The sequence below is a fragment of the Podarcis bocagei genome, assembly GCF_964188305.1.
Source record: "Podarcis bocagei genome assembly, chromosome: 10".
Taxonomy (NCBI): Eukaryota; Metazoa; Chordata; class Lepidosauria; order Squamata; family Lacertidae; genus Podarcis; species Podarcis bocagei.
This window is the reverse complement of record NC_138135.1, coordinates 58,223,272-58,242,541: the sequence shown is the minus strand read 5'-3', so window position 1 is coordinate 58,242,541 and position 19,270 is coordinate 58,223,272. Positions and strand designations below refer to the sequence as shown.

At 41.1% G+C, this 19,270-nt stretch overlaps 1 protein-coding gene across 3 annotated transcripts in view; it reads left to right on the top strand.

Annotated features, from left to right (window-relative positions):
• Positions 1-19,270, top strand: part of ASZ1 (ankyrin repeat, SAM and basic leucine zipper domain containing 1) — a 36,875-nt gene that overhangs the window by 4,679 nt on the left and 12,926 nt on the right. For all 3 annotated transcript variants that reach the window (XM_081211714.1, XM_081211716.1, XM_081211715.1), the window contains exons 3-6: positions 1,709-1,831; positions 2,829-2,940; positions 15,764-15,875; positions 16,846-16,980. In XM_081211714.1, the coding sequence (XP_081067840.1) occupies positions 1,709-1,831; positions 2,829-2,940; positions 15,764-15,875; positions 16,846-16,980 (482 nt within the window). The remainder of the gene's footprint in view (positions 1-1,708; positions 1,832-2,828; positions 2,941-15,763; positions 15,876-16,845; positions 16,981-19,270) is intronic.

Sequence of the window (19,270 nt, the reverse complement as noted above, 5' to 3'; positions counted from 1 at the left end):
AGGAGCTCAGCAACTTTCTAGTGATTGTCCAAATGATTGTGAAATATGAGTGCATATGACTATGTGCAAGTGGCCTAGGGCACTAGTCCTCAACTAGTGGGTCAAGACCCAGTACTGGGCCTTAGCCTGACCTAATGTGAATCACAGAAGCAGCACTGCCACCAAACAAATCCCCAAATGCACATTGGGTTACAGGTGGGTCTCTGGTCTGAAAAAGCTGAAGTTCTTCAACTGTTGGTCCTCAGATGTTGTCAAAGAACAATGCCTGTTATTCCCAACTGGCTGAGCAACAATGGTCAGGGTTGATGGGAATTGTAGTCTAACAACATCTGGGGACCACAGGTTGAAGAAAGCTGGTTTAGAATCACCTTGTATATCAAACTAGAAAAGTTTCTTCCATGATTTATCTGTCTTATCTATCTATATATCTGTCTATCTAATTGCGTTCTACTAAGCTGGCCGATGGATGAGGGACAAAAGAGTTTTTCCTCTGCTGGTCTGTTTCATTTCTGTGCTAGCCATGGAGGTGGGCATATTGCTTCTTGCATGGTCATCCTGGAAACCAGGGAGGTTTGATGAGGAGAGACAGGGTCTGTCACCTGCTGCCCCTTGTGCTCACCTTCATGGAATTAGAATAGAGATACAAGGATGATCCAGAGAAAATAGCTATAGATCTCTGTACCTAAACCCCTTAGTAAAAGTGATTTAAAGATTATTTTTTGTTAAGTTTTATGTGGAGGATTCCACGTGGCTAAAATGTTATTTTTGCTGGTTCCTGCAGGTAATTAGTATTTAACATTTATAAAGTATCTGTAATTTTCTAAGTGATTATAAATGAGCAAATAAAAAATAAGAGAGTGTCTGCTTCCACAGTCACAGTGTAAATGCACAATGCAAAAAGGAATGGATGGAAGAAAGCTAGCATTGGAGCAGGTTCTTCTACATTAGCTGATTGGTGTGGCCAGAGTGATCTCCCCCTTACCATGCTGATCTTCGTAGGAGACAGGATGTGCTGCCCAGATCACCTGGCTGGTGGCAGAATCCAGACAATGTATCAAATTCTATTGTGCCAGGCAATGTAATCTGATGAGTTGAATTTTAATAACACCTTGAGAGATCTAGAATACCAAGTGCTGCCAGTGATATAAAAATGTGACTTTGTTTTCATACTTGCAATAGCGGAGATGGGTAAGGTCAGATCCTGGGGGCACTCTCACCTGAGCTTTTGTCAGGTGTTCTTGCTGCTATTGCTCTGGGCAAAGGGTATTGTTCTGAGACAGTGGAGTAGATAATGATGCATAACAGGGGTGGGGAACCTGTAGCCCTCCAGTTGTTGTTCTCCAGGTCCCACCAACCCTAGCCAGCATTGCTAGTGGTCAGGGTTGAAGAGAGTTGTAGTCCAGCAAAATGTGAGAGAGGGCACAGGTTCTAATACATAAAGTCTTTTCCCCAGCCTTCTTGATAATAGTATTAGGAAAGGCAAAATATTGGGGCCAGATATTCTTCAGAGTACTTTCCCTGCTCCAACAGGTATTTCAACCACCTCTACTGCCATTGATCTCTGCATCTAAAGACTGCATACTGAATGGCTAGATAACTTTTGCCGAGCTCTGGAATTTGTATCTAAAGTCTCTGAAGAGAGTAGTACAATGTATGAGTCTCTGTTTTATTAACTGTGTATACTCTTGCATATATAAAATCATTGCAGGTGTAAGTGTGGCTTCTACTTTTAAGTTTGGATGGACTCCTCTGATGTATGCTGCAAGTGTCTCAAATGTGGAACTCATGCAAATCCTTCTGAACAGAGGTTCAAATGCAAGCTTTGATAAGGGTAAGCCTTAGTAAATCAGCTATTCTTATAAGCATTTGTTTTAGGACTTCAGGTATGCAGGTGGAAATCCAGCAGGAGTGGGGGGGCTATCCAGTGTATTGTACAGAATGTTACATGTATGACTATCTGTCTGCCGGACAGAAACTCTGGGTGTGTGCTCGGTACAATGAGCGCCTCATTTTTTGTTCTTTTGAGGCCAAAGGCAGAGAGGTTGGTGGATGAGGCCTTCAGAGACATGATAGTGATATCCCACTCCCAGGGTTGACACTTCCTCCACTGTCATGGTGAATGAGACTGGAAACCCAGTCAGATGAGTGGGGTACAAATAATAAAATTGTATTATATTTCAGGGAAGGAGGGAATCTAGTTCCAATATGGGATGAGGGTGAAAAAGTTTTGATTGCCCAAATGGGGAAGGGGCAGAAGTAGGCATTGAAAATGACAGCAGTTCAAGGAGTCTGGAGTGCTGTAACTTAAAAACACACATATCAGAAATATTTGGAAAATTTCATTTCATTAGGAAGGGGTGTTGAAAAACCAGCCAAAGCTGGAAAGAGGCACCTCTCGACACTGATGCTACCTGCTTATCTAACAAGTGCCATATAATGGAGTACCCTCTAAGCTATAAATCTGATTTTATCCAAAACTGGTTGTAAACACAAGGACAAAAAACTATATGGAGTATTTTAACATATTTATGGTTGTTCAGGTACAATAAAAGAACATAGTTTTAAATAAGTATTAAATCTAGCAACCTGTAGTTGAGTTTAAATATGCATTTAAAGTTTACACTTTAAATTTCAAATTGAGACCAGTAGGAAATTTCCCTTGAACAAATTTAATGTTATGAATTCTCCATTTCCAATTAAATGCAGTTGGTGCTTTCTGTGTATTGTGCTTGTAACGAGCATTGGTCTTTGCACACTTATTTTTTACGATGTCTGGTTATTGTGTTTTATTATAGGAATCATTGGTTATTTGTATAATTTTCATTTAGATCAATATACAGTATTGATGGCTGCATGTACAGCACGTACTTCAGAAGAGCAGATTTTAAAGTGTGTAGAACTGCTTCTCTCAAGAAATGCTAACCCTAATGCTGCTTGTAGGTAAGCAAACAACATTATCTCCAAATTTCTGACTTACAGTCATTTTTAATTGAACTTGTTCTGTCGTGTGTACTACCAATAGATAACTTTTGAGTAAGTCTTTGGCCTTCGCACTCTGATATGTACTACCAATGTTTCTGTTTGTTGACAGTGCCTTATGTGGGTACTGTTTTCTCCTCTTCTGAAGTAGCCCTCCAAATGGTTTTGTAATATTTGTTAACCATTTGCATTGAGAAACTCGATAAAAGATTTGAACTTACTTCATTGTATTGGCTAAACTTTGCTGTTGATCCAGTAAGCAAACTAATTTTTCAGCATGCAGCGTTTTGCTGCAGAAGAACAGGTTTGATTGAGGACTAGAAGCTCAATGCATTTTGAATGTTACATCCACTTACAGTCTTTGTTGTGTGGAAGATACTTCTTTCAGAGCTGCTGCTTTCTAGTTTCTCAAATACTATAAAAACACTATCTTCTTAAATTTTCCACTCCTCTTGAAAAGTAAACTATTTTCCTAAGCTAAATAGCTATAACATTGGCAGTGACAATATCTTAGACCTGAAGAGTGAACATTTTCTGTAACTGTTCCACTAAAGCAGAAATAGCCCTCCAGGTGTTGTTGCACCAAAACTCCCCTCATCCTTGACTGCTGGACATTCTGGCTGATGGGGATTGGAGTCCAGCAACATCTGGAGAGCCACCCCTGTTTTAAAGCCTTCCACGACTCACCACTGTATTTTAAAAAGAATCTTACATTTACTATATTAATTTCCACTAGTTTTCAGCCATCTTGGAGACTGTTGTCAGGCAAGATATAAATATTAGCGTATTTGTTTGCTATGGAAATCTCCCATCTGTTCAGAGCTTATCTCTTGCTGGACACAACCAATTCGCTAGAAAGTCCACTAACATTACGAGACTTCAGAATTGCACTAACTTTCCTGCCCACATGTACACATATTCTGTCATTTGCAGTGAATCAGAAGTGAGGAAGTTGGAGAGACAATTTGTTCACTTCCAATTTATAAATATTTCCCTGCTTACTTTCATGACGGTGATATCTCCTTATCACAGCTTACCAGGCAATTGACCAGTTCCTGGTGTTGACAAGCCCTCATTCACACTGACCCACATTGGTACAATGGTACCTTGGGTTACAAACAGTTTGGGTTACAAACGCTTCAGGTTACAGCTCCGCTAACCTGGAAGTAGTACCGTAGGTTAAGAACTTTACTTCAGGATGAGAACAGAAATCGTGGTGCAGTGGGAGGCCCCATTAGCTAAAGTGGTACCTTAGTTTAAGAACAGTTTCAGGTTAAGAACGGACCTCTGGAATGAATTAAGTTCTTAACCAGAGGTACCACTGTAGTTGATTATCTGTAACTGTATTATTATCTACCCACTGCTGAGAACTTTACACAATCAGAAATCCAGGGGAGCAAGGGAATGGTAAAATTCTTTCTACTGTGGATGGACAGTACAGGTGACCATGTGGTTATGTGCTTACTGTAGTAAACAGTTACCTTTCGTTAAGTGCTCTTCGTTCGCCCCAATCCCACAAACCACAGAGGCTTATTCTGTTGGCTGTTCAGTGGCTTCTGTGCAGAGATAGATTTCCTTTGGGAAAAAGTACCCCAGCCCACTGAGACCTTGGATGCCTACCCCTCACCACCTGGACTCCACACAATACTCATTGAACATATTTCCCTAATATTAGCATTGCCAGACCTCTCCAAGAGGTCCTTTTTGTTGCTGGTAAGATTCTCTGTAAACAGTAGGTTTGGTAACCAATCATGGACGGTTTGGGTATCGAGGCCTAACTTGCCTTCCCTCCGTTGTTGTCTCCTCTTTGAACTTGAGGAGCATGCACTCAGAGTCTCTGTCTTCATTTTCCCCTGAAAGAGCCTCAAGTAGTGGCTGTTTTACTTAGGGCATCTTTGGTATTGTAGATACTTTATTGGTCCAAATATAAGCCACACTTTCCTCCCCAAATTCTGACCATGAAAAGTTAAAGTGCGGCTTAAATTCATGACCTGACAAAAATGGGCTTTTACGATATCGCTCCCGTCTCGTCCACAGCTCCCCCAGCCTCCCCCAAAGCTGGTTAGGAAAGAACGTGGGGGAGGGGGAAGACTGCCGGCACCGTGGCACGGTTTCCCCTCAGCCTGTGATGCTGCCAGGAATGCGGGGAAGCAGCCCCTGCCCACAGCTTCCCCGCCCTTCCCCCTCCGGCCGGGAAAGGGAGGAAGCAGGGAAGGGGGAAGGCTCCCCCCCTGCCCAGTATGCAGCCAGGAGCACAAGACAAACACACTAGGAGCATGGGAAAGCGGCGCTTGCCCCGTGCATAGTCCTCCGTCCTCTCCCCCAAGGCTAGGAAGGAGGAAGCCATCAGCAACGCAGCGCCCGCCCACCCAGAATGCAGCCAGGGGTGCAGGCAAACTGCCAGGAGTGTGGGGAAGCAGCGCCCACCCAGCATGCAGTCCCTAGTCCTCTCTCCCCAGGTTGGGAAGGGGGAAAACCACCAGCAACGCTGTGTGGCTCCCCCTGCCCAGCATGCAGCCAGGAGCGTGGCAAGCAGCACCAGGAGCGTGGTGAAGCGGCGCCCGTCCTACCTGAGGGACATACTACGGGTCCTCTTTACTTTAGTACCCGTAGGATTTTTTTCTACATTTGCCATTTACCGATGTGATTGCCTGTGAAATTTTAAGGGAGCGTCTTCGGGTATTTCCCCCCCCCCTTGAATTTTAAAGCTGCGGCTTATTTGCGGGTGCGGCTTATATTTGGGCCAATATGGTAGCTGTTGTCTGGCCTTAGCACCATTTCTCATTGCTCAGGTGCACCATCCAAGATGCATCTGGAGAGCCCCAAAGTGTGCTCCACCCTTTCCAGCTTCACTCCCATGACCAGAAAACAGGCATTGTTCGGTCCCTGCTCCTGCCAACCTAGCAGTACTCTGTATTTTCAGTGCAAATTTCAAGTAAATGGGTAATGGGGACCGTGTATGGCTTTTTGTTGTTGTTGATAGCTTGGTTAATGTTTGAGATTTTTATCTAGTTACTTAACACATTAAAATTTAACAGAATATATTTATTGTTGCTGATAGTATCATGCCAGCTCTACTGTGTTATTTCAGTGGCCTTGGTTTTATTATATGATAGTTAACTTTGTTTAATGACACATCTAGCTACATCTATATAGCCTGGGAAAAGTGTTGCATTTATCTTTTAGGTAATAAATCCTACTATCAATGACACCAAAGCAGAAATACAGAACAGTTATCATAGTATACGTCTTTAATCTGCTCCCTAGAAGAAAAATATCAGCCATAAGTTTGAAGGGTTTAAACAATACTACATGTATTTAATCTTGTTACCTTTTTAGAGTTCCTTATTCATGATATGTAACCTCTGGAATCAATACATAAATTCTTAAATCCATTCGATGTACATAAATGTCATGTGGGAGAGAATTCTAACATGTTCTCCCTCCCTATTGAACTTGAGTCAACCCATATTACTCAAGAGTCAACCCCCCTTTTAGAGGGTGACTAATTGCAGAATTAGTCCCCTCCTGGCAAATAGAAGGGGAAGAAATTGAGGCAGTGAGAGATTTTACTTTCTTGGGCTCCATGATCACTGCAGATGGTGACAGCAGTCACGAAATTAAAAGACGCCTGATTCTTGGGAGAAAAGCAGTGACAAACCTAGACAGCATCTTAAAAAGCAGAGACATATAGCCTGGGAAAAATACATATACCTTGCCGACAAAGATCCGTATAGTTAAAGCTATGGTTTTCCCAGTAGTGATGTATGGAAGTGAGAGCTGGACCATAAAGAAGGCTGATAGCCAAAGAAGTGATGCTTTTGAATTATGGTGCTGGAGGAGACTCTTGAGAGTCCCATGGACTGCAAGAAGATCAAACCTATCCATTCTTAAGGAAATCAGCCCTGAGTGCTCACTGGAAGGACAGATCCTGAAGCTGAGGCTCCAATACTTTGACCACCCCATGAGAAGAGAAGACTCCCTGGAAAAGACCCTGATGTTGGGAAAGATGGAGGGCACAAGAAGAAGGGGATGACAGAGGACGAGATGGTTGGACAGTGTTCTTGAAGCTATGAACATGAGTTTGACCAAGCTGCGGGAGGCAGTGGAGGACAGGAGTGCCTGTCGTGCTCTGGTCCATGGGGTCACGAAGAGTCGGACACGACTAAACAACAACAAATTGCAAAATAAAAATGCTTTGCAGACAGATTCTGCAAGGATCCTCACTGCCTAATGCCACACCCTGATTGGGCCCCCAATATTGTTTCCTTAATGCTTAACTTAGATGCTTATCAGACTATCAGCCTTCATAAAGCTACATTACAGCACCTGATAGGAGCCCTCCTCTATACAGTATAGTACTTTGAGTCAGAATGAATTCATAGAGAACGGGCAGAGCACAGCACATATCTGAGTGGCAGTACTATAAAACAATGGCTATTGATATCAATGAAACTTGGTACATTATTTGCAGGGATCTTTTGTGCCATCTTAGTTCTTTTGAGTTCACAAAGGAAACATTTCTTTTTGTGTAGTTTCCATTGCTTTATTGATAATGCTGAACTCTTTTATCACTGGAGCTGAGCCAATAACACTTAACTGTTGGAACCTTTGGGCTTAGTATTGAGCTTGAAAGAGTGTTAATCCTCTTCAGTTATAGGTTACAAGTTCTCCAAAAAGGGAGCTCCCTTTCTTCTTCGCTTTCAGATTGTGCATCTACTTCACATGCAAAAGCAATTCAAAGGGAAAAGGGAGACAGACAGACAGACAAACTACAAAGTATGTGGTATAGTGATATTTGGCTTGTTGTCTTGATTGAGCCTAAAAGAAATTATTGTGTGTTTGTTCGCAGTTAAGTGTCAATTAAATATTTTCCTTTAAATTGCTTCTTTGTAACTTTGAAAGCTGTTCTACTGCATAGTTATTTTTCACCTTTCTTGAACATACAGTAAATGGGGTCTGCACTGAGAGACATCCCAGGCATAATATGTGATGATTTCAAAGTTGAAAAGAAGAGGTTTCTTTTTTTTGTCAACCTGGAAATCATCTGTGATGTGAGATAAATTTTACCTAGCAGTAAAACATTTATCATAAATGTGTAAATTCTATTGTAATAACAATAGACACTTAATACATTACCTTCATTCCTGAAGACCCCTAATCAATCCATGAATAGCTACCTAAATTTGAGATTGAAATCTTGTCGCTCATAACTTTTTTTCTTACTTTTTAAGATCAGTGACCCAGTTAGTATGTAAAAATAAGCCAAACCACGGCTAAGTATGAACACACAAGTGTGCAGGTTCTCACAACGAAAAGTGTGACCGCTTCATTCCTCCCCTAGTCTTGCTTCTGGCACGCTACCCAGAGCTAAGCCATGGATTGGTGTATTGCTACATATGAACCCAGACAAACCACAATCAATAAGCCAAGAACAAAATAGTTCATGATTTGTCTGGAGCAAGAAAATCACAAACCCTGGTTCAGATGTAATGCTGAAGCCAAACCATGTGTATGTCAATTTGCAAGTCACCCAGGAAACTCTCATTAAAATTCAAACAAAACAGGGAAGTCAGTGGAACCTACTCACAAACTAAACTTGAGTTGGATTGTCTTTAAAAGGAGGCCCATGAAATTTGTGAGTAGACATGAATGGGACCTCCCTGCTCCATTTGGTTTTTGTGTCTTCCAGGTGAAGTGCAAACTTACTTATTACAAACTTCCATTTGTAATAGTTACCTGGTTGCCAGACTGAAAAGTCCTGTAGTAATCTACTAAATTACTTAGCTTCAGGAATACATTTTAGAAATCGTCCCAAATGTGAAAAATGAAAAGTTGCAGAACATTCTGCAAAATTTGCTACCATACTTGTCTAGCATCTGTTGCCATCTTGTGGTGGAACTGTTAACTCTCTACAGAATGAAAATATTCTGAGGGTAAAAAAATGCACCCCTCCCCAGTGCTTGACCTAAATCTGCTTGCCTTTGGAGGCCATTGTCCTTTACCAACGTTCAGTGGATACATGGATGGTTGTGTTCCATCTTTCTTGATATTCTAGTTAATATTTGAAAGCTCATAGTTTGCATTGATTTTCTTTGTACATAGTTCCTTTGAGTCGCTTCAAGGTTCTCTTCCTTTGACTATGGTACCAACAAGTGGTACAATGCCTTATTAGATGACGTTTTATACTATCTTCAAGTAGACTAGTATTACATCCCACTGTTGGGATGGTGAGTCATTCCTATGCGTAACAGTTCCTATTGTTTATTGTTCAGCTTCATTTTATTGTTAGTAGCTGACGTCTCAAGTATATTGCAGCAGCTTAAAAGGCTTACTAAGAGCATAAAACCTGCTGGATCAGACTAAAGGTTTTATCAGTACATAACATCCTGTTTTCTTTAGTGGTTAGCCACATTAGCCATATTTATGGGAAACCTATTTTTCATGACTTGGCTAATCTTATTTTAAAGCAATATAACCCTGTTTCCCTCTACATCATATGGCAGTGAATTCCATAAGGTGGTTATATGCTTGCATGAAAAAGTACTTTGTATGCTGAATGTACAAATCTGCCTTAGACTAAGTCAGACTACTCACTCTCCCACCTAGTTCTGTATTTACTAATGTACAGGCACCTTCCCATTTGTGCACTGTCAACATATGTGCGGCCTCTGACATGTGCAGCATTTTTGACAAAGAAAAACATAAGCAATACCACACCTTGTATGCCAAATCCATGCGATCTCTAATAATGAGAAAGGTTTCACATAATATAGTACAGCTGAACGTTCGAAGCCAACATAAGACCACAAATGTGTTGGTACTCCAGAATCAAATAGGGATCATTTTGGGTTGAGATCATGCCACAGCATTATTGGAATTGTTGATATATAAAAAAAGATCATCAATACCAACTTGGTGGCTACCTATGGGGTTACTGCAGAGACAAAAGATCAAGGAAAAACTACAGTCTGAAAATTATTGTTTGTTTAATACAAATGCCACTCCTGAGGGCATTGTAGGAAGGAAGCTGTCATTTAAAACCTCAATGTTGTTTAGTCGTTTAATCGTGTCTGACTCTTCATGACCCCATGGACCAGAGCACGCCAGGCACTTCTGTCTTCCACTGCCTCCCGCAGCTTGGTCAAACTCATGCTGGAAGCTTCGCGAACACTATCCAACCATCTCGTCCTCTGTCGTCCCCTTCTCCTTGTGCCTTCCATCTTTCCCAACATCAGGGTCTTTTCCAGGGAGTCTTCTCTTCTCATGGGGTGGTCAAAGTATTGGAGCCTCAGCTTCAGGATCTGTCCTTCCAGTGGGCACTCAGGGCTGATTTCCTTAAGAATGGATAGGTTTGATCTTCTTGCAGTCCATGGGACTCTCAAGAGTCTCCTCCAGCACCATAATTCAAAAGCATCAATTCTTTGGCGATCAGCCTTCTTTATGGTCCAGCTCTCACTTCCATACATCAATTCCAAAACATCAATAGGGGTGAGGTAAAACAAAACTGAATCAGGAAGTGGTTGTGTTGGATTGATAACCTAAAAACGTAAGAAGCCCACAAGTGTATAAAGATCTGTTGCGTAAGTAGGTACCAAGCATTAGATTTAGAATAAATCTGCACTTCTATGTCCTGAACAAGTAGAGTGTATCATGAGTTTGGAAATAGGTTTTCTAGGCTTATGGCTAGAAAAGCGAGTGTAATCAAGTGGCTAGAATAGTAGATGACAAAGGTGGGATTCATTATGACTCAAATCTCCAATGACTGCTCCTTTGTCTCCATCCTACATTGTTTCATGTTTCAGACTTCATGATAGATCACTAAATCACAATGTTTAGCTGGTGATATATCACAATGCTGAGAACCAGATATCACCCAGTCCTAGAGTTGGTGCAATGCTTTCCTAAGGTAAATAATATTGGGGAAGTGACATTAATATTGAGACTTGTTTTGTACTTCGGGAAACTGGTGGTGACTGGAGTGGATTAGGGATGGGGTACTGGATCTAGCTGTTCGCCCATGCTCAGCAGGTCATTTTGACAAGTGAGTTGAAACGTATGTCCCTTTTTTTTTTCTTTGTAGCTATCTAGGTGATTCACTTTTCCTTTGTAATTAGAAAGGAAGCTCCAAGCCCAGCCAAGTGGTTACTGTTGATCAGTACTGATGTCAGGGTCTAGTTTTGCAGGGATTGGCTGTACTGCTGAGTTCTCCAGTGACCTTGGTTAGCACCTATTAGGTGACAGGCAGTACCTTCAAGCCCCACATTCTGCTGAACTTGGCTATGCTACAGAATCCCCTGGGGAACTGATACCAACTGATTGGTGGTGACAGCAAGCCTCTCTTGCCAGTGCACAATCCAAAATACACCTTAAGGCTCATAATTATACCTTAGCAGTGATGCGTCTCGCATAGGCCATCAGGTGTGGGGCATGTGGGAAAAGTTTTGGGGATACAACCTTGTGGACGAAATCGGGGGCTTCTCTGGACCTGATTTGGCCTACAAACCGAAGGTACACCATACCTTCGGGGCTAGACAATTTTTAAGTGCCTTGTAGTATGTGCGGTGATGTGGATTTTGTGGAGATTTTTGAACTGGAAAATTTTGCAGAACATTTTCTTGCACAGTGTTCTTAAATTGCTCTGGAGAGTCATCTAATTTATCGTATTCATCTTCCTTCTGTTTAGTTAACAAATATAAAATTTTGAAATGGCCAAACTTTCATAATGCATCATTTGAAATGACAACCCATGCATTCATTGGTAATGAACTTAGGAAATGGCTATTTCCTCAAAGCATTTGTGTATTTCAAATGTACTTGAGGGTACATTTGATCCAGCCAAGATCCAAACTTACATTGGTGTAATCCTATTTATTTTTAACAATGAGATGATATCATTGTAACTGATGAGGGGTCATTTTGGATTCTTACGACAAATGCTATGGTTCAACTATTTGCTCTTCTGTGGATAAGCGTTTTCTTTTTCTGTGGTACATGTTTTGATAAATCAAGAATAGGATTGTGACCTTTTCCCTATTTTCTCTTATAAATGTTACCTGGGAATAAAGACTTGAGCAAGTCCATTTGATAGCATTTTTGAAAGAAGTGCAGCCTTTCATCATGTGTTTTTATGGGTCCCTCTAGTGGTTTGTAAGATGGTTAACAAGCCATGCTATGTTTTTTTATATGTAATTCCATGAAAATGTTAATATACAGACCCATTTTTCATTGACATATATAATTAACCTATACTATATTATTTTAAATATAATTTCCCATAGTTTCATTATCTGGCAACAGTCTTCCAAAATAGCATTCTACACACAAGAAAACCAAACAAAAGCATGGCACACAATATGACTCAGAATTTCTCTTAATTCCCCCCCTAAAGTTGAATTAAAGACCTTTCCAAGAAAATAGACAATAGGTTAATGACCTTTATTGTATTGATAGTTGACAAGAAATTTTACGTTAGGAATAAAAGCAGATGAGCTTAGGATAATAAAACTCAAATGTGTTACATTGGTCACAAAAACACACACTCCCCTTCCCCACATAAATGAAAAGAAAAACTCTATATGTTTTAAGTTTATTCTCCTTTTTGATGATCTTAACATTAAGAAAACGTGATTATATGTTACTTTAAATGTATTTTGCATGCAACATTTATTGTGATCATTGTAACACTGCAATGTGCAACTTGCATAATATCGGCAGATGTGGGACGGGGATTGATTGTTTAGCACTTGGTCCCTGTATTGTGCAATGCTTCAAAGGCTCCTGACAACCAGCTGGTTGTTGTGTGCTTTTGTACCTGCACAAAACAGTTTTGGTCAAGCCCTGCTCTTACTTGCATGATATCAGGTGTTGAGTGGGTAACCCTGGCTTCATAGGACAAATGTGGATGCGTGGCAGGCCAAGATTGGCCCATGGGCTAGAGAAGTGATGGCGAACCTTTTAGAGACAGAGTGCCCACACTGCAACCCCAAACCCACTTTTTTATCGCAAAGTGCCAGCACAGCAATTTAACCTGTATATCTCATTTTTTTCTGCGTGTTTCATGTTTCTTCTTTATGACTGCTGTTGTAATAAATAATCATTCATAAAAGTTAATTGCATTACATTTTTCATTAAATTAATCTTTCCATTGATAAATATTTTTATGGTATAACTGCTTCTTTAAAAAAAAAAAGTTTAGGGGTATTCTCATTTTGACTCAAGAAAATCACCGGGGCGGGGGGGGGGGGCAGAAATACAGTTCAAATTGGGGAAAATAAATACAGTTAATTTCTTCTGTTAAATTCACAAAACGTTTAGGAGTATGCGTACTCCTGCATCCTCACAGAAAAAAAAGCACTGGTATTACTCCAAAACAAAGCGGTGTTAGGAGCTATCAAACCTTGGAAATACGTTTTTTCCAGAAGGTTCCACAATTCTGGCCATTGGTGTACACGGGTGGGTTGTACTAAGAGCCACCCTCCCAATTTTTAATATGAGATAATAATGATTGCGTGCGCACAAATACAGTGGTACCTCTGGATGCGAACGGGATCCGTTCTGGAGCCCCGCTTGCATCCTGAGCAGAACGCAACCCACGTGCGCAGGTCGCGATGCGCTACTTCTGCACATGCGCGTGATGTCATTTTGAGCGTCTGCCGCATGTGCTAGTGGCGAAACCCAGAAGTAACCCGTCCCATTACTTCCGGCTCGCCACAGAACAGAACGCAACCTGAAAATGCTCAACTTGAAACTACTTTAACCCGAGGTATGACTGTGAATATAAATAAATAAATAAACCTAGCCATATGGACAGGGTATAAATATTATTATTATTATTATTATTATTATTATTATTATTATTATTATTATTATTATTACCTGTTTCTTTGGCTGCTGTTTGATCTCAGCCTCCGCAGAATGAATTTCTTTGTTGGCTTCCACGGGAAAGCCCAGCGAACATGTAAACCCAGCAGCCCCTTCTTAGGTTGCTGTCTTTATATGATTACTGACCTGGGAGTTAAACCCTGCTGAACTCAAAGCAGCTTACTCCTGACTAGGAAAAACAGACTGGCAGGAGGCCCTGGCATATCAAAAGTCAATGCCTGCTCAGCCCCTCACTCGCTTGCTTGCCAGGCCCTGTTGCCGCAGGTTTTGGATGATGCAAGAGCCCCCCTCTCCTCCTCCCCCACCCCTGGCACAGAAACTACAGCCCTGCTGGGGCGACAGCACGGGTGCCCACAGAGAGGGCTCTGAGTGCCCTCTCTGGCACACGTGCCATAGCTTCGCCAGCACTGAGCTAGAGGTTTCCCTCCCTTACTCTAGAGCCGTGGTTCCTAACAGGGGGCACATGCCCCACAGGGGGCAATTTGATTTTTAAGGGGAGCAATTCGAGAATGAAATGACTTTTTGGACTTCCTCCATGTGAATAGGAGTTTGCTTTTTGAATAATAAGAATTATACGTCATCAGGATTTTAGATGATTTTAGAGATGCCTAGGTGGGGTATGACCAAAAAACAAAAGGTTGGGAACAACTGTTCTAGAGACACAAAAATTCCCCTCCGGAACTGGTCTCTTGCCTCACCTCAGGGAACAGTATAACCATGTAAAAGGATGAAGTGTAAATGACCTTTTAACAAAATTTAAAATGAGTACCACAAACAAAAAAAATAATGTCTCTATGGGAAATGTGATTATTCTGAAATAAAATGCAGAAGCAGTAACAGCCCCTGAAAGTCAGTTGGCAACTTGGTTATTGTTGAGTTTAAGATTGAGAAATTGAAAAGAAAATTCGTTGGTGTTGCTATAAGATATTTATCAGTATGAAATCCTTTTCATAAAAAGGGCTTCTGTAAACAAATCAGAGTGTTGCTACAGCTAAGTTTAACTTGCTTTGAACTTTACAACTTCCCACGTGGACTTGGTGCTGACCTGCAACTTGTGAATGCATAGTAAAGTGCTATGTGCACAGGGTCTTGTTTTGGTGGCATTTGTTTGTGGGTGTCTATTAGTGAATTGTCACAATATACTTTAATGATGTACTTTGATCACAGGTCATTTGCCAGAAAACTTTTCCCCATTCAGTTTACAGTAAACATAACCATAAGTTTGACACTTGCCCATGAAACATTAGCTCTTTGTATATATTGCCGCAGGTGGATTTTTAAAACATTCATACTTTTAGAGAAAACGTTACAGATCCAAGTAAATAAATTCTTGAGGTTGCAAAACTGTTACACTAATAACATATTTTAAAATGCAATAAAAAGAAAACATTTAAACTACCATTTGTATATTTTTTGATTATATTTGTAGGGAAGATCAAGCCTGTTAACACACAAATATTTTAATGTTAATTAGACTTACAACTAATATTAGCTAAAACACAAAATATTAGGTAAAGAAGCTTACAAATGTTACATTGGTCACTATGGAATCACCCATAGGGTTTTCTTCAAGCAGGACAGCTATGCCAACCAGCACACTGTGTATAGTTTAGCATGTGTTGAGGCATTCCAAATATTAACCCTTTGTCCTCTGCAAAGCCAAGAGTCTACAGTGAAATGCAACAAGCAAAGTTTGTTTCTCTGGTTGTGCTTTCAGCATTGTTTCCATTATTTGTTGTTTCAAGGCCTAATGTGTGGCGGTTCACCATTTATTACTGAATAAGTTTTACTAAGGCTTTTGCACATGAGAAACATTATATGAAATATTAACAGAATAAATAGTGTTTGGATTAAGAACACAATAGCTGCTTTAATGGATATTTAATGGATTTTTCCTTAGGAAGAAAATGACTCCATTAATGTATGCAGCCCGTGATGGCCATCCTCAAGTTGTAACTCTTCTTGCTGCTCATGGATCAGAAATAAATGCCCAGGATGAATGTGGTTACACAGTAAGTGAGCTTTATTCTAAGCAACAAGACGGATTTTAATTATTTCTGAAATGTGCTTAATCTTGCATCATTCGCAGATTTTCTCCCCCCCCCCCCCGTTTTTTCATTTGCTTTTGGAGGAGAGAAGGAAAAATACTTTACTAAAATGAGGGGGTGCCCCTGACACAATCAGATTATTTCACATACATTTAAGTTTTTTCTCAGTTATGAAGAGTTCACGTGTAGCCAGGATCCAAAGAAGGGATATACAACAGAAACCACAGAAAAAATAGATTTGCTTATGTTTTTTTCTTTTTCTGAAGTAATAAGCTGTTGTTGTTTTTTTATTGGATCCTGGCTTTCTCTTCAGCCCTGGAAACTCCATGCTGACACAAATGGTTGATTGATGCATGATCCCCCCCCCACCTTACTCTGAAGTAGTCTATTGATTTCAGGAATTAAAACAGTTTCATTATGCTGATGCTAGATCAGGGTGAATGATATAATCTAACTGAAGAACAGTATAGTAAAATTCAGCTAATCTAGCTGAATTCCATGTAAGGAAGAACACATACTGGTGTGAATGTTAACTTTTGCAATAGCAGCTCTGCTCATGGTTGGACTTTCTCATCTCTCTTCCTGCCAGTTTCCTATGGCTCCTGAAATTCCACCCCATTTCAAGGATTGGAGACCCTCCAGAGTAGCTTGAGGTGTGGTACAAGGGACTGTAGCTGGAAGGGGGAATCAGTCATGTTTGACTAAGAACTTGTAGAGGACAACTCTAGATTCAAGCCACAGAGCTTTCCCTTATTTATTTGGAAGAGTAGAAGAGAACAAACAAACAAACAGTATGTTAAGCTTGAATAGCAGGCAGGATTGAACCGAATGAGACATTGATTCAGTGGTAATTTATGTTGCAATTGCTTTCCTTATCCAGTTTTAAAGTACATCCTGTACTACCTAATAAAGACAACTTAATGCCTTGTTACAGGCATTAACGTGGGCAGCACGCCAAGGTCATAAAAAAGTAGTCTTAAAGTTGCTCGAATTGGGAGCTGATAAATCAATACAGACCAAAGATGGACTGACAGCAGGAGAGATTGCAAAGAGCAACAATCATTCAGAGGTACTATTTTGTGTATGGTGTCAAGACTTGAGTTGAAATGCTTGTATTCATAGATTGCTTAGCTACATTAGAGGCATAGTAAACATTAGATCTGATATAATAATTCAGTGATAAAAAGCCTTCTAGTCTGTGAAGAGTTAAAGCTATTCATGTTGGTTCATGCGCCACAAAGCCAGGAAGTTGGCAACCAAGGCTGATGCCTTAACATGTGTGCTCTGAGATCAGCAACAATATTATGCAATATTGTACATTGTGGTTGCTTACGCCTTGCTCTCTCTGGATCCACACATTTTCCTGGTCTTTCAGACCCCATTCCAGATGGGGACCACGGGGTGCCTGGGGCTAACAAAAATTTCCCACCCCGCCATGATCCTGCATTTTGTTTGCTATTCTGAATTTGGTACGGCAACATGAAGATATTTCTACCACCAGGCATTCTGCAAGAAATCTAGGGTTGCTTTGTAACCTGAGATGCTGGGTGATAAAATATGCTGGGTGCTATGGTATTGCAATTGAAAAGAATTGTCAAGTGGAAGGGTTAAACAGCCTCTTCTAGCACACAACTTTTGTTTGCTTCACATTGCACTTTCCCAACACTACTAAACAACAGAAAAAATGTGAGGGCTCATGTTTGTGAGCTCAGTTGTCTGCCTTGATGTTCTGTGTAAGTCCTTGTGATTACCTTTTCGGGGCAAAAGGAGGAGTGACATTGGCCTACAAATGCACTGACATGCAAGCAGTGAATTAATTCCTACCTGTTCAGATTCAATATGTTCATCACCTCCACACTGCCAAAATTGCACCTTTTCTTGATGCTTCTGTATCTATGAAACGGGATTATTTTCAATACCTTTTCTCAGTTATATGTGCACATGATTTCTCACTCTACATTCTGCACTGCACTCTAGAATGTTACGACAGTTACATGCAGCAAATTTTAAAATGAAGTTTATGTTGAGACTTGAGCTCCCTTCCCTTCAGTGTTCTATCGGGCACGCAGTCGGCATGCACTCGTGTTGCCTCTTACTAAGTAAAGCTCTTCTGATTTTCTGTTTAAAAAGATGGTTCGATTCTTAGGTTCATAGAATTGTAGAATTGGAAGGGACCTCAACCCTCTGCAATGAAGTATAATACAGGGTGCGTCTTTTAAACGAGGCTCCGTGGAACGTGTGTACTCTGTATCCACAGAGCCTCTTTTAAAGGACTCGGCCTACATAAAAGTGGCAAGGTTTGAACCATGCCCCTTTAATTTAATATTAGTATGGTGCAAGTAGCCATACAGTGCATGTAGTTGCATTTCAGCAACATCATCTGTAAGACAGACCTTGCTGGTTCTTCTGCCTTCTGTTTTTTAAACATGCTCTGCCACTTAGTAGTAATTTCTGAAGTTGCTGTATATCTTCATTCAGATTCATGTTTGAGTTATATTTCTACCTGTGACAATCTGAATTTATTTCTACTGATGTGCTAATTTGGAAAAAGAAACTAGGGTCAACTGCCACAACACAAAGAGGAACAAAATTTGAAGCTGAACATACTTAGAAGGATTAATACTGAAAACATACTGTACACACTTGATAGAAAAGTGACTTGCTCCATTTAAAGTAAAATAAGGCAGCTGAGGGACAGCACACATCATTGTCAGTAAAAAGGACTTAAGAGCAAGCAAAAGGAGATCAGGCGGGGATGAGGGAAGAAGCAGTCACGGAGATCAGGCAGGTGGGGTGTGTGCAGATCAGGTGTGGGGATGAGGGAAGGGGCAGCCGCTGATGTAGGATGGTTCCAGTTACAGATAGGTAGCCGTGTTGGTCTGCCATAGTCAAAATAAAAAAAAATCCTTCCAGTAGCACCTTAAAGACCAACTAAGTTCTTGGTATAAGCTTTCGTGTGCATGCACACTTCTTCAGATACACTGAAACAGAATGTAGGATGGGTGAGGGGAGGAGAGGAAGCAGACTCACCACTGCATGGTTTAGGTGAGAGGGGTTGGGGGGGTGCATCAAGGCACTGTCAGCAGGACAGCCAACAAAGATGTACAGTGGTACCCCGCAAGACGAATGCCTCGCAAGACGGAAAACCCGCAAGACGAAAGGGTTTTCTGTTTTGGAGGCGCTTCGCAAGACGAATTTCCCTATGGGCTTGCATCGCAAGACGAAAGCCCATAGGGAAATGCTGGCGGTTGGGAGCAAAGACTTTCGCCCACAGCCGGCCTTCAGAAGAGGACCTCTTCTGAAGGCCGGCGGGGGGCAAAAGTCTTTGCTCCCCCCCGCCTGCCTCCCCCCCCCCCGCC